The following is a 16,258-nucleotide window of genomic DNA, read 5'->3' on the forward strand; positions in this document are numbered from 1 at the left end:
ATAAATAAATAAATAAATATACTTTTACTCACATGTGGTACCTAACACAAATAAACAACTACACTAATATTTTTAGTTTCTCTTCTCAACTGAGTTCTTCCAGTTCTATATGACATAACAAGAGATGAAAAAAAATAGTAATCGAATTGACCTTGTCCTCCTACCCGATCCACGACCTTGTGCAATCAACTTACTAATGCATATTCTCATATGTTTCAACATTTGAAATATTGTGTCTTGTAAAGAACCTACTATGACCGTTTAAGATTCTCAAATGCCTGCAGCAAGATCTGGCATTGCATGTTTTCCTTTTTTTTAAATCATGATCCACATGCAAAGGTTGTAGGGTATGAACATATTTTAACGACTTCCTATGCTAGTGACATATGTCCTTGTATGTTATAGTTTCATAGCAATGCACGAACATCATGCTAGTAGAACATAATATGGGAGTCTAACTACGAGGATATGCAACAAACGAGCCAAAATGATGTGACGCGTTTTGGACTCATTAGCGGTAGTTCGGGATTTTGAGAGGTGCACAAGCAAGATGTCGATACAACAATGATGATGTATGGTGATTCTGGTTGTCTCAATACTTGATGGTCATGATTTCAACACGCCCGTCACCACAACGGATCGTACAATCGCCTCAACGAGAACTGCTGCTACTCATGAGGTCTATCAACATTTATACTCGTATTTCTTATAAATATGTTTATGCACACGAGACATCAAGCCCATGGAAGGCATATCCATGTACAAGTCCCGAAGAGCTATGGAACCTTCCCTTCCGGCATGTGTGGCTTATGGAAACTGGAGCAGATAGGAAAGGTTGCGTGGATGAGTGCGGGTTCATCAAGATTAAGGAAGCTATGCCTTATTTCTCTGTGGTTAGGAGTTATGTCGAGGTTCCTCATCTTGCATACCACAGTAGAACACCTACACATAAGGACCCATAGGTAGAAGCAAAAGAACAAGCTAGTTTAACACCACTACAACACCACGATGCAAAGAAGCGCTCTGCATCGACCTTGTGGCAAAATATGTAGATCTATTGCAGGAATCTAGATTGTTATGGTTTAACTCATGTTAGCCACCGTCATACTTTTGCATTAAGATCATAAGGGAAGACAAAGAAAACAACTAGAATTCTTACCCACATGGGGGCCTCAACCCAGGTAAAATCGTGCATCCCTGACTTCATCCTCATCCGCCTACGCACGCAAGTTTGTTTCCGAGATCCTTGCCGCCTTATCATTGTTCATTTGAGCATTCTATGATTTTAACAGCTCTAGATTTTGAGAGTGTCTTGACTTTGGTCGATCCCACCATGGGATGCGGTGAGTAATGTTCTACTCCCTCCATCCCAAAATAAGTGACTCAACTTTGTACTAGCTAGGGAGTATTATTTATGGGCGTGGGTGGGGATTTCTCTTATTGTGCTGCCTCTTCGATGTTTCTTTGTTTTTTTGCAGCTTTGTTCGAAAAAGGCTTTAGCATTTGTTCTCTTTGCACCCAACACCATTTAATATAAATGAAAACCAGCCATGACATGCAAACCTTTTCATGTTGAACTAATTATCATTAGTCCACATTTCCTCATTTGAAAACGCTAGTAGATAACAGAATGAAAGATCCAAGTAAGTAAAAAATTATTTATATTACACACGACAGTCCAACACCACATAATAACTTAAAAATCACAAGGGGAAATAAAATAAGTCCTCACACAACACAAGGAAGTGCCAATCATATGGATCAGATGAAAGTCAACCCTCTCAAACATCACTCTTCACCGAAGAGCTATAGCCATCCTGGTCATCATAATACTTGGACCACAACATGATCCCACCATACTTCCCCGCACTCTTGATCAATGGGAGAACATCCGACTTTAGGTCATCAGCCGGGATGAACCCGCTCCCAGCAGCCTGAGGTGATGCCGGGAGACCGAGGAAGATCTGCTTTGCAGGAACTGTCAACCACTGCTTCCATGAATCAGCTAGATTGGAAGTGCTTCCTGAAGTATATTGGCAAGGAGCGTTGTTGTAGAACTGCACCCACACATAGTCAAAGAGGCCGGTGTCGAGGGCGCCTCCCACCCAGGCATCAGGGAAAGGGCACTGTGGTGCAGCAGTCAAGTACACTCTCCTACCGGAGTTGCTATACCCTTTTAGGAACCTTGCAAGATCATCCCAGTGCAGGGGTGTACCGCCCTCAATATCGAAGTCGATGCCATCAAGGACTGCATCACCGAGAGGCCGCGAAGATGACGTACCTCCTAAGAAGTTGTTCCACAGGTACGTCGCGACGTTCTTGGCGTCCTGGGACGAGGAAAGGTAGTAGCCGCCTGCCCCGCCACCGATGGAGAGCATGACCTTGACACCGTTGCTCTGGCATGACTTGATGTCGGAGCTCAGACTGGCGCAACCGCCGTTGGTTGGGACGCAGTGGCCTGCCAGGTTGAGGACTGGCGGCTGGCCATTGCCGAAGGAGGAAAGGAAGGCGATGTTGACAAATTTGTAGTTGCCAGTGGCGCAGGTTGCAGCCAACGTGCCCTCACCACCATTCTGACCCCAGTAGATGGAAATGCCGCCGGCTTCCGACCCGAGAAACTGCGCCGCGACTACTGCCACGACCAGCAGTTGCAGCAGAGATGACCTAGTAGCCATCTCTGGGGCAATATTTGTTCCTATTGGACTCTTCTCTCCACTGTTGGTGTTTTCAGATGTAGGAGTATGCCTTTTGTTGTGCTGAGTTTGTGCTTGGATGGTTGGCTTATATACGAGGGCACTCTTCGTGTGAAATCTGGCACCCCCATATTGTTTATGCTCATGCGTGACTTGTTGGGCACAAGGATGAACACTTTACACTTGTGAACGCGCTCTGCTGGCAGCTTCGATTTAACGGCGACGGTGTTCGTGATTTTGTACTACACCTTCAGCTTGTAAGACATTATCTTGTACTAGTTGAGCAGAATGACGTGCAAGGCACCTGTATAGAATAAGAAAAGGCGTACAACAGCTGTGTGTTGTCGACGGCGAACTAAGCGATTAAGAACAGAGTAATTCATCAGAAAAGCGATTAAGAAGAGAATAATAGAAGGCGTACTATATACTCCCTCCGTTCCTAAATATAAGTATTCTTTTAGAGATTTCTATATAAACTACATACGTAGAGTATTTTGCTTCGTTTGTAGTCCATATTATAATTTCTAAAATAACTTATATTTAGGGAGTAAGAGATAAATCTTGTAACGTTCGCATTCGTCATGTAGTATTTTTTAGGGGTATTCAGAAAAATAAGTGCTTAAGAACAGAATAAGAAAAGGCGGAGCTACCCTCTACGGACGGGGTGACCCCACCTGTAACCTCTCTTCTCTCCCCCAGCCGAATTTAGTGGTGGGGCCTGGCTGATTCCCAATTAGCTTCCTGCATGTAACCCTGTATATTGCAATCCATAAAAGCTGTCTGTAACTCTAGCAAAGCTCAAAAAGGCATACTATAAGAAAAGGAGTATCATTCGCCCTGTCGTGCTTTTTTAGCGCTATATACTTTCGCCTGTCCATGAGGAGGTAGTGGGACAGCCCAGTACCGCGCTCTTCTTTCATTCCATTCGCTCCTTCGTATGTTGTTGTTTTCACTCTTATTTTTCCTTATTTTTTCTTTTGTTCAAATTTTAAAATATCTTAAATTTATGAAAAATGTGCATAATATATAAAAATTGATGCCATATGAATAACATGTTCTAGTACTTAATGAATGTTTGCATGTTTAAAAACAATAATATTCTTGTCATTTTTGAAAAATGTTAGCTTTTTGTTTGAAACATATATTATCTATGTAACTAAAATTTGTTGAATGTGCATTTTACAAATGTTCAACACATATTTTGGTGAAATGTTCAACATGTATTCGAAAAATGTTCAACCTGTAACTAAAAAAGGTTCAACCTTTCTGCAAAAATGTGCGACGTGTATTCAATAAGTAGATGCACATGAGCAATGGTTGAACCGACATCAAAAATAGCTTTTGAATAGTGCATCGGGGTAAAGTAGTCGTTGTACAGGTTCATATGCCCCCATGCCCTGTTCCAATTCAATACTTGATGCCCCTTTATTGAACCTTTAAAGTTTTGAACATGCTTCTCCCCACGCTCCATTCCTTTAAGAATCACCTCATCATCGTTGTTTCATCCTCATTTCGTCATCATCCGACGAGGGCAAATGATGAACTCTGCGTAGAAGTACTCCTCGTCTGAATCCATTATATTTGCTTGAAAGTAAACAATGAGAACTTCAAAAAAATTGCACTAGGCACTTGTCCGACACCTGTTGGGCGGTGTCCGCCATGGACGGTGTCCGTAGGGGTGGAGGGTACCTGGGCGGCAACCAGATCCGAGGGAGTACAAGGTCGGTGCCCGACAAGGATTGGGCGACGTCGGCAGGGGTTCGGCAAGGCTTGGGCGGTGCCCAGCACTTACGACGGCGCCTAGGGTTTACGGGGGTGGCAACGGTCTCCGAGAGCCATAAGCTAGAGAGCACCAAAGAGGATTGTATGACTGTGAAAATGCACGGGCTCCGAGTGGGATTTTTAGTGGATTTGAAGCGTCAGAGTCCGACATAGCGGACGTCCGGACTCCCCCAGAGCTCCCCTCGTTTTAGAGCCAGCTTGTGGTATTTGGTGATCCGCGTTGAATGGCTAAAACTGTACAGGCGGCATGGTCTAGACAGTTGCGGTGCTTTGAGGATCCACGTTGGAGATGGCCCTAAACATCGGCTCTCTTCCACGAGGCATTATGAGGAAGAGGTGGGTGAAATTGATCGATGGTTCATAAGAAGATTTTAAAGAAAATATACTGCTTGGAATAAAAATACGGATTACACCGTTTATGAAAGTATGAAACTCGACCCGTCTACTTTTTCAGATTAAAAACAGTACTGGGCTAAACACACATGAACTCATCGGTACAAGTTTCATATATATATAGTATGTGAAAGCAGTTACTACAGCACCAGTCTTAATTTGGCAACATCTCCTGCACGATGGGGGTTTCGATCACGGTCAAATCACACCTGATGGTGAAGCAGTCTCCTCGCAGCTTGGACTTCTTTATAATCATGAGATTGCCCCAGCCAGAACCCTTCGTCTCGAAGGTTCGGGTAATGATCAGAGGGCTGGAATCTCTGTGTACTTTGCCATCTTGCTTCAGCAAACTTAAGGTGAACTTTGCCGTCACACCCGCCGGTGGCGCTTCCCCAAGGAGATGCAAGAAGGCTGCCACGTAGCCAGGCGCCCGGCTGTCGCCGTCAGGGCAGAGATCGATCCACCAGTCGTAGCCCCCGACTCTGAACTTGCTCGACGTGACGTACTTGTCGGCGCCCATGCCGTCCAGCAGCGAGTAGTTCTTCACCACGAACTTGTGCACCGCGGTGGTGGCCTCCGTCGTGCACACCGACGACGTCACGCTTACCGGCGGCTGCGAGTGCGTCGCCCAGCAAGAGTTGATGTTTCCCATGGCGAACTCAACTAACGCAGGCGACGAATCAAAGGCAAACGGGTGAGCCTGGCTCGATCTATCTGTTGGCTTGAGGGTAACCTGCGAAAAGTCCATTCTGCATCCGAGTTCATATGCTCCCGCATGAACAGTAAAATCAAAAAAAATTTAAAAAAATCAGATTTTTTTTAAAAAAAACATTGACAAAAGTTCTAAGTGCCTGCAAAAATTCATCATGAAATCACATTCCTGTAAAGCGTGACAAAAAAAAACAAATTCAGTGCTTCAAAATGCGTTTGAAAGTAGCTTTTTCAGAGTACTGTTTTTGTTTTTTTTGCCACGCCTTCTAGGAATGTGATTTCATGACGAATTTTTGCAGGCACTTAGAACTTTTGTCAATGTTTCTCTCAAAAAAAATTTAGAATTTTTTGAATTTTTTTCGATTTTTTTCGATTTTACTGTTCACCCGAGCTCGGGTGCAGATTAGCCGCGTCTGGTAACCTGACCGTATTTGTAAGCTGAGGAAAGCGAAGTAGTATACGCCGAGGATACCAGACGGAAGGAGTTTTGGCTATCCACACGGTCCTTCTATGCTGCTTGCCAGACCAAAGATGTGCTTCGCTTCTTTGGGTCTCATCTTAGTTAAGAAAGATGAAATTTTTGCAAACTAGAGGGCTCATAGATGTGATCTACACGGGGGTCACATGTTTAACGAAATTTGTATAGGGCACTGGGGTCAGGTGTTTAACAAAATTTGTATAGGGCTCAAGATACATAATGACCATTTTGAACCACCATGAACATATTTTTAATAAGTGATGTAAATTTTTCTAAATATACATGAACATTTTTTAATACTCCCTCTGACAAAATTCTTGTCTTACATTTGTCTAGATATGGATGTATCTAACACTAAAACTTAACTGGATACATCCATATTTAGACAAATCTAAGATAAGAATTTTGGGACGGAGAGAGTACATCCTTAACATTTTTAAATACACTTCAATATTTGTGAAATACACAATTAACATTTCTTAATACAAAATACGTTTTTAATCTATATCTATACCTACTAATAAAAGAATTAGGTACTCTTAATCCGTTTTGCTATTTTATAGAAAACCCCCTAATGTTTCTAACATTAAACCCGCAGTACATATCAAATGTTTTTAAAAATACTCATATCTTCTAAATCGTAACTCCAAATTTGACATGTTATATATGAAATTTGATTAGAAAAATATGTAGAATCTGAATATGATATTATTTTACCTGTTAGCAATTTTAAAATACTATCTAGACTGCAATGTCAATCAATACCTTTTTAACAACTCTTCATGTATTTAAGAAATATGCATGTGAAAAAAAGTGTTCAAGAGTTACCCTAAGTTGGTGATTCTTAAACTGAAAACTGCCATTGATGCACACATGTCTCTGTAGTGTGCTAATGTGTCATCGTTTATTTTTGTCGTTTTTCTTTACTCGCTCGTAACAACACCCATTCCGAACATGACATAAATAAGTGCATGATCACTTGCCTGTTTCTTTGTATGGATTAAATCTACATGCAAACCGCGTTGAAATAGAACACCTGTAAAATCTTAAAGTGTGTTTTTATAGGTTAAGACCATCTTTGTTTCTGTCATAGCTACAAATTCTTAGATTATAGACAATTTTTTGTAAATTAAGAGCGTGTGGTATTTTTCTCTCCCGTTGCAACGCACGGGCCTTTTTGCTAGTAGATGATAACCATTGTTAAGTACACAATGAATGATTTTAAATACGAAATGTACATTTTTGTGTAATACATGATAAAGAAAAAGGAACGGAGAGAAAATATATATAATGAAAAGGAGGAAAATTATTTTTGGTGTATTTGTAAAACAGAAAAAATGAATAAAGAAAAAATAGAAACATGGAAAGAAAAGAAAGAGCAGAAAAAAACTGGAAAGGAGAGTAAAAGGGACACAAAAAAAAAACACTTAGTAAACCGAACGAAATAACAAGAAAGTGAAAATTGGAAAAAACAGGCAAGGTGACCAGTCCACACCCACTAGGCAAGTGTGATATAGGTCTCACAATTCCTGAGATTTAATCCTTGAAGAAGAGCATCAAAGTCCATTTTGCCGAAAAAGGCCCCCCTTGCTTTGTATTATAAAGCAACAACACCGATACAAACAACGATAGGTGCTGGGGCGGAAGCAGCACAGGCACACCCAAAAGAAATGAAAGAGAAAATACAAAAGGAACAAATGCCGACAACGACGAATCCACAAAAACGAAGAAGTCTCGCGACCGCTGCGCCCCACCAAAGATCTCCCACCAAGCTCCTAGACTTCGAAGCGTCGGTATCAATCAACACCTCCAAGAAGGGACGCGGCGAGGACGACGCTGCTGCCAAGGGTTTCCCCTGGTACGTGGCGAGGAGAAAGGAAGGGGAGCCCCCGACACCCTCTAGGAAGGTCCGGTTCCACCCTTAGGCGCCACTGCGTCGGTGTCGGACAGGCTGACATGGATTTCTCCCGATCCCAACCATCACCCGGGCGCTCCGGAGAACTCCACCATACCGCCCACCACCCTGCTGGAGCACGATCTTGAAGCCATCCATGCTGTCTCACCACGGCACCGTGAAGTGAGGCCTGTGTTGGGGAACGTAGTAATTTCAAAAAAATTCCTACGCACACGCAAGATCATGGTGATGCATAGCAACGAGAGGGGAGAGTGTTGTCCACGTACCCTCGTAGACCGACAGTGGAAGCGTTATCACAACGCGGTAGTCGTACGTCTTCACGATCCGACCGATCAAGTACCGAACGTACGGCACCTCCGAGTTCTACACACGTTCAGCTCGATGACGTCCCTCGAACTCCGATCCAGCCGAGTGTTGAGGGAGAGTTTCGTCAGCACGACGGCGTGGTGACGACGATGATGTTCCACCGACGCAGGGCTTCGCCTAAGCTCCGCAACGGTATTATCGAGGTGTAATATGGTGGAGGGGGGCACCGCACACGGCTAAGAGATCTCAAGGATCAATTGTTGTGTCTCTGGGGTGCCCCCCTGCCCCCGTATATAAAGGAGCAAGGGGGAGGCAGCCGGCCAAGGGGAGAGGCGCGCCATAGGGGGGAGTCCTACTCTCACCGGGAGTAGGACTCCTCCTTTCCTTGTGGGAGTAGGAGAAGGGAAGGGGAAAGGAGAAAGAAGGAAGGGTGCGCCCCCCTTCCCTAGTCCAATTCGGACCAGACCATGGGGAGGGGTGCGGCCACCTTTTGAGGCCTTTCTCTCCTTTCCCGTATGGCCCATTAAGGTCCAATACGAATTCCCGTAACTCTCCGGTACTCCAAAAATACCCGAATCACTCGGAACCTTTCCGAAGTCCGAATATAGTCGTCCAATATATCGATTTTTACGTCTCGGCCATTTCGAGACTCCTCGTCATATCCCCGATCTCATCCGGGACTCCGAACTCCTTCGGTACATCAAAACTCAATAAAACTGTCATCGTAACATTAAGCATGCGGACCCTACGGGTTCGAGAACTATGTAGACATGACCGAGACACGTCTCCGGTCAATAACCAATAGCGGGACCTGGATGCCCATATTGGCTCCCACATATTCTACGAAGATCTTTATCGGTCAGATCGCATAACAACATACGTTGTTCCCTTTGTCACCGGTATGTTACTTGCCCGAGATTTGATTGTCGGTGTCTCGATACCTAGTTCAATCTCGTTACCGGAAAGTCTCTTTACTCGTTCCGTAACACATCATCCCGCAACTAACTCATTAGTCACAATGCTTGCAAGGCTTATAGTGACGTGCATTACCGAGTGGGCCTAGAGATACCTCTCCGACAATTGGAGTGACAAATCCTAATCTCGAAATACGCCAACCCAACAAGTACCTTTGGAGACACCTGTAGAGCACCTTTATAATCACCCATTTACGTTGCGACGTTTGGTAGCACACAAAGTGTTCCTCCGGTAAATGGGAGTTGCATAATCTCATAGTCATAGGAACATGTATAAGTCATGAAGAAAGCAATAGCAACATACTAAACAATCGAGTGCTAAGCTAATGGAATGGGTCAAGTCAATCACGTCATTCTCCTAATGAGGTGATCTCGTTAATCAAATGACAACTTATGTCTATGGCTAGGAAACATAACCATCTTTGATTAACGAGCTAGTCAAGTAGAGGCATACTAGTGACACTCTGTTTGTCTATATATTCACACATGTATTATGTTTCGGTTAATACAATTCTAGCATGAATAATAAACATTTATCATGATACAAGGAAATAAATAATACTTTATTATTGCCTCTAGGGCATATTTCCTTCAGTCTCCCACTTGCACTAGAGTCAATAATCTAGTTCACATCGCCATGTGATTTAACATCAATAATTTACATCACCATGTGATTAACACCCATAGTTCACATCTCTATGTGACCAACACTCAAAGGGTTCACTAGAGTCAATAATCTAGTTCACATCGCTATGTGATTAACACCCAAAGAGTACTAAGGTGTGATCATGTTTTGATTGTGAGATAATTTTAGTCAACAGGTCTGTCACATTCAGATCCGTAAGTATTTTGCAAATTTCTATGTCTACAATGCTCTGCACGGAGCTACTCTAGCTAATTGCTCCCACTTTCAATATGTATCTAGATCGAGACTTAGAGTCATCTAGATTAGTGTCAAAACTTGCATCGACGTAACCCTTTACGACGAACCTTTTGTCACTTCCATAATCGAGAAACATATCCTTATTCCACTAAGGATAATTTTGACCGTTGTCCAGTGATCTACTCCTAGATCACTATTGTACTCTCTTGCCAAAATCAGTGTAGGGTATACAATAGATCTGGTACACAGCATGGCATACTTTATAGAACCTATGGCCAAGGCATAGGGAATGACTTTCATTCTCTTTCTATCTTTTGCCGTGGTCGGGCTTTGAGTCTTACTCAATTTCACACCTTGCAACACAGGCAAGAATCCTTTCTTTGACTGTTCTATTTTTGAACTACTTCAAAATCTTGTTAAGGTATGTACTCATTGAAAAACTTATCAAGCGTCTTCATCTATCTCTATAGATCTTGATGCTCAATATGTAAGCAGCTTCACTGAGGTCTTTCTTTGAAAAACTCCTTTCAAACACTCCTTTATGCTTTGCAGAATAATTCTACATTATTTCCGATCAATAATATGTCATTCACATATACTTATCAGAAATGCTGTAGTGCTCCCACTCACTTTCTTGTAAATACAGGCTTCATTGCAAGTCTGTATAAAACTATATCCTTTGATCAACTTATGAAAGCGTATATTCCAACTCCGAGATGCTTGCACCAGTCCATAGATGGATCGCTGGAGCTTGCGTATTTTGTTAGTACCTTTAGGATTGACAAAACCTTCTGGTTGCATCATATACAACTCTTCTTTAATAAATCCATTAAGGAATGCAGTTTTGTTTATCCCTTTGCCATATTTCATAAAATGCGGCAATTGCTAACATGATTCGGACAGACTTAAGCATAGATACGAGTGAGAAACTCTCATCGTAGTCAATATCTTGAACTTGTCGAAAACCTTTTTGCGACAATTCTAGCTTTGTAGATAGTGACACTACTATCAGCGTCCGTCTTCCTCTTGAAGATCCATTTAATCTCAATGGCTCGCCGATCATTGGGCAAGTCAATCAAAGTCCATACTTTGTTCTCATACATGGATCTCATCTCAGATTTCATGGCCTCAAGCCATTTTGCGGAATCTGGGCTCACCATCGCTTCTTCATAGTTCGTAGGTTCGTCATGGTCAAATAACAAGACCTCCAGAACAGGATTACCGTACCACTCTGGTGTGGATCTCACTCTGGTTTATCTACGAGGTTTGGTAGTAACTTGATCTGAAGTTACATGATCATCATCATTAACTTCCTCACTAATTGGTGTAGGAGTCACAGGAACAGATTTCTGTGATGAACTACTTTCCAATCTGGGAGCAGGTATAGTTACCTCATCAAGTTCTACTTTCCTCCCACTCACTTCTTTCGAGAGAAACTCCTTCTCTAGAAAGGATCCATACCAAGCAACGAATGTCTTGCCTTCGGATCTGTGATAGAAGGTGTACCCAACTGTCTCCTTTGGGTATCCTATGAAGACACATTTCTCCGATTTGGGTTTGAGCTTATCAGGATGAAACTTTTTCACATAAGCCTCGCAACCCCAAACTTTAAAAAACGACAACTTTGGTTTCTTGCCAAACCACAGTTCATAAGGCGTCGTCTCAACGGATTTTGATGGTGTCCTATTTAACGTGAATGTAGCTGTCTCTAATGCATAACCCCAAAACGATAGTGGTAAATTGGTAAGAGACATCATAGATTGCACTATATCCAATAAAGTACGGTTATGACGTTCGGACACACCATTATGCTGTGGTGTTCCAGGTGGCGTGAGTAGTGAAACTATTTCACTTTGTTTTAACTGAAGGCCAAACTCGTAACTCAAATATTTTACCTCTGCGATCATATCGTAGAAACTTTATTTTCTTGTTACGATAATTTTCTGCTTCACTCTGAAATTATATGAACTTTTCAAATGTTTCAGACTCTTGTTTCATTAAGTAGATATACCCATATCTGCTCAAATCATCTGTGAAGGTCAGAAAATAATGATACCTGCTACGAGCCTCAATATTCATCGGACCACATACATCTGTATGTATGATTTCCAACAAATCTGTTGCTCTCTCCATAGTTCCGGAGAACAGCGTTTTAGTCATCTTGCCCATGAGGCACGGTTCGCAAGCATCAAGTAATTCCAAAATCCCATCAGTATGGAGTTTCTTCATTCGCTTTACACCAATATGACCTAAACGGCAGTGCCACAAATAAGTTGCAGTATCATTATTAACTTTGCATCTTTTTGGCTTCAATATTATGAATATGTGTATCACTACGATCGAGATCCAACAAACCATTTTCGTTGGTGTGTATGACCATAAAATGTTTTTATTCATGTAAACAGAACAACAATTGTTCTCTAACTTAAATGAATAACCGTATTGCAATAAACATGATCAAATCATATTCATGCTCAACGCAAACACCAAATAACACTTATTTAGTTTCAACACTAATCCCGAAAATATAGGGAGTGTGCGATGATGATCATATCAATCTTGGAACTACTTCCAACACACATCGTCACCTCGCCTTTTACTAGTGTCTGTTTATTCTGCAACTCCCGTTTTCGAGTTACTACTCTTTAGCAACTGAACCAGTATCAAATACTGAGGGGTTGCTATAAACACTAGTAAGTACACATCAATAACATGTATATCCAATATACCTTTGTTCACTTTGCCATCCTTCTTATCTACCAAATACTTCGGGCAGTTCCGCTTCCAGTGACCAGTTTGCTTGCAGTAGAAGCACTTAGTCTCAGGCTTAGGTACAGACTTGAGCTTCTTCACTTGAGTAGCAACTTGCTTGCCTTTCTTTTTGAAGTTCCCCTCCTTCCTTTTGCCCTTTTCTTGAAACTAGTGGTCTCGTCAACCATCAACACTTGATGTTTTTCTTGATTTCTACCTTCGTCGATCTCAGCATCACGAAGAGCTCGGGAATTACTTTCGTCATCCCTTGCATATTATAGTTCATCACGAAGTTCTACTAACTTGGTGATGGTGACTAGAGAATTCTGTCAATCACTATTTTATCTGGAAGATTAACTCCCACTTGATTCAAGCGATTGTAGTACCCAGACAATCTGAGCACATGCTCACTAGTTGAGCGATTCTCCTCCATCTTTTAGCTATAGAACTTGTTGGAGACTTCATATCTCTCAACTCGGGTATTTGCTTGAAATATTAACTTCAACTCCTGGAACATCTTATATGGTCCATGACGTTCAAAACGTCTTTGAAGTCCCGATTCTAAGCCGTTAAGCATGGTGCACTAAACTATCAAGTAGTCATCATATTGAGCTAGCCAAACGTTCATAACGTCTGCATCCGATCCAGCCGAGTGTTGAGGGAGAGTTTCGTCAGCACGACGGCGTGGTGACGACGATGATGTTCCACCGACGCAGGGCTTCGCCTAAGCTCCGCAACGGTATTATCGAGGTGTAATATGGTGGAGGGGGGCACCGCACACGGCTAAGAGATCTCAAGGATCAATTGTTGTGTCTCTGGGGTGCCCCCCTGCCCCCGTATATAAAGGAGCAAGGGGGAGGCAGCCGGCCAAGGGGAGAGGCGCGCCATAGGGGGGAGTCCTACTCTCACCGGGAGTAGGACTCCTCCTTTCCTTGTGGGAGTAGGAGAAGGGAAGGGGAAAGGAGAAAGAAGGAAGGGTGCGCCCCCCTTCCCTAGTCCAATTCGGACCAGACCATGGGGAGGGGTGCGGCCACCTTTTGAGGCCTTTCTCTCCTTTCCCGTATGGCCCATTAAGGTCCAATACGAATTCCCGTAACTCTCCGGTACTCCGAAAAATACCCGAATCACTCGGAACCTTTCCGAAGTCCGAATATAGTCGTCCAATATATCGATTTTTACGTCTCGACCATTTCGAGACTCCTCGTCATATCCCCGATCTCATCCGGGACTCCGAACTCCTTCGGTACATCAAAACTCAATAAAACTGTCATCGTAACGTTAAGCGTGCGGACCCTACGGGTTCGAGAACTATGTAGACATGACCGAGACACGTCTCCGGTCAATAACCAATAGCGGGACCTGGATGCCCATATTGGCTCCCACATATTCTACGAAGATCTTTATCGGTCAGACCGCATAACAACATACGTTGTTCCCTTTGTCACCGGTATGTTACTTGCCCGAGATTTGATCGTCGGTATCTCGATACCTAGTTCAATCTCGTTACCGGCAAGTCTCTTTACTCGTTCCGTAACACATCATCCCGCAACTAACTCATTAGTCACAATGCTTGCAAGGCTTATAGTGACGTGCATTACCGAGTGGGCCCAGAGATACCTCTCCGACAATTGGAGTGACAAATCCTTATCTCGAAATACGCCAACCCAACAAGTACCTTTGAAGACACCTGTAGAGCACCTTTATAATCACCCATTTACGTTGTGACGTTTGGTAGCACACAAAGTGTTCCTCCGGTAAACGGGAGTTGCATAATCTCATAGTCATGGGAACATGTATAAGTCATGAGGAAAGCAATAGCAACATACTAAACGATCGAGTGCTAAGCTAACGGAATGGGTCAAGTCAATCACGTCATTCTCCTAATGAGGTGATCTCGTTAATCAAATGACAACTTATGTCTATGGCTAGGAAACATAACCATCTTTGATTAACGAGCTAGTCAAGTAGAGGCATACTAGTGACACTCTGTTTGTCTATATATTCACACATGTATTATGTTTCCGGTTAATACAATTCTAGCATGAATAATAAACATTTATCATGATACAAGGAAATAAATAATACATTATTATTGCCTCTAGGGCATATTTCCTTCAGCCTGGATACTGAAGAAGAAGAGCCGGGACTCGTGGCAGCAGTATCGTCAGCCTGCGGGAGGGCACGACCTCCACCGTCAATGACGGTACCTGACCGGACGCGCCAGCGGGAGCAAACCAGCCAGGCCCTTGGGCCCACAGGCTCGGCCGAGCTCTAAAATGCCCGTGAAGCCCTCGCCGGTGCACTACAGAAAGCATGTCGTCAGCGTCGCCGCCTCCCGTCCGAGCTTCCCCTCCACACCGCGCAGGAGGCAACGAGGATGCACCGAAGCTGGCCCGCTAGAACCCAGATGGGGCCCTACGAGCCCAAATCTGGGCCGGGGACGCGCCGCCAGCCACCCCGCGACACCCGGCCGCCCCACCGCCAAGGGAAGCGCCACCACCACACTGGCCCCCGACCACCACCACCATGATTCCGTGCCACCGTCAACCGAGCCGCACCGCCATCGCCCCCTGCCCCGAGAAGAAGAGTCGCACGCGGGTAAAGGAGGTCCCGCCCGCGGCCAACACCACCCGGGCCAGATCTGGGGGCGGCCACCGGCGGTGACGGGGGAGAGGGAGGAGGAGGGGGACGGAGGGAAGGGGCTGCACGCCGCCCCGGGCGCCCTCTTGGGAGGCAGCGCTCAGGCGTGGAAGGGGGAGGAGAAGTTGGAAGTGACCATCAAAGTCCATTTTCGATTCACATACTCATTGCTAACTCTGTAGGGGACCTTGAGTCCTTGCAACAAACAACACTCAGGGCACAACTAGCCAGCTTCTAAGTGATAGCCCCTCTAAGATGGTGTCCTCCTTCGGGTGTGTTGAAAGTCAATGTGGATGATGCAATTTCCACAAATAATAATTGTGACCCTATCAGTGTGGTTGATAGATATCATTTGGGAATGCTCCTCGGATCCTCGGTGATAGTGTTTCCGGGGGTAACCGAACCACCGTTTTTGGACGCTCTTCTTCTCATGAAGCTCTCACCTTGTGAGAGACATGTTACACCAACACTGGAGAGTCACCTTTGATTACAAAGAAGTTATCAGTGACATTGTTATGGGCTTCAGAGGTAAGCATGTCAACATTGTTTAAAAAAACCTTCCGCATATATTAATCAATTTAATTTTTCATACAGTCATTGCTTACAACATACGTCACATAGGGCAGGACACTATTAAGCATGGTAACATTGTGAGAGAGCCCCGCATGTGATTAAATGAGTTTATGTCTCCTTCCTTTGTCCATGGAGGTGATCATCAAGTAATGAGGGTAA

At 43.8% G+C, this 16,258-nt stretch overlaps 1 protein-coding gene across 2 annotated transcripts; it reads right to left on the reverse strand.

The window, feature by feature from the left end:
- Positions 1 to 1,678: 1,678 nt before the first annotated feature.
- LOC123050080 (acidic endochitinase-like) lies at positions 1,679 to 8,106 on the reverse strand. 2 transcript variants are annotated; one of them, XM_044472924.1, is made up of 2 exons: positions 8,093 to 8,106; positions 1,679 to 2,664 (listed from the first exon to the last, which is right to left on the reverse strand). In XM_044472924.1, the coding sequence occupies exons 1-2, from the start codon at positions 8,104 to 8,106 to the stop codon at positions 1,782 to 1,784; spliced, it is 897 nt and encodes a 298-aa protein (XP_044328859.1). In that variant the 3' UTR covers positions 1,679 to 1,781. The 2 variants fall into 2 exon arrangements, with proteins under 2 accessions (XP_044328859.1, XP_044328860.1); XM_044472925.1 differs by lacking the exon at positions 8,093 to 8,106 and having other exon boundaries at positions 1,679 to 2,675.
- Positions 8,107 to 16,258: the final 8,152 nt, after the last annotated feature.

The sequence above is a fragment of the Triticum aestivum genome, chromosome 2D (genome assembly GCF_018294505.1).
Source record: "Triticum aestivum cultivar Chinese Spring chromosome 2D, IWGSC CS RefSeq v2.1, whole genome shotgun sequence".
Lineage (NCBI taxonomy): Eukaryota > Viridiplantae > Streptophyta > Magnoliopsida > Poales > Poaceae > Triticum > Triticum aestivum.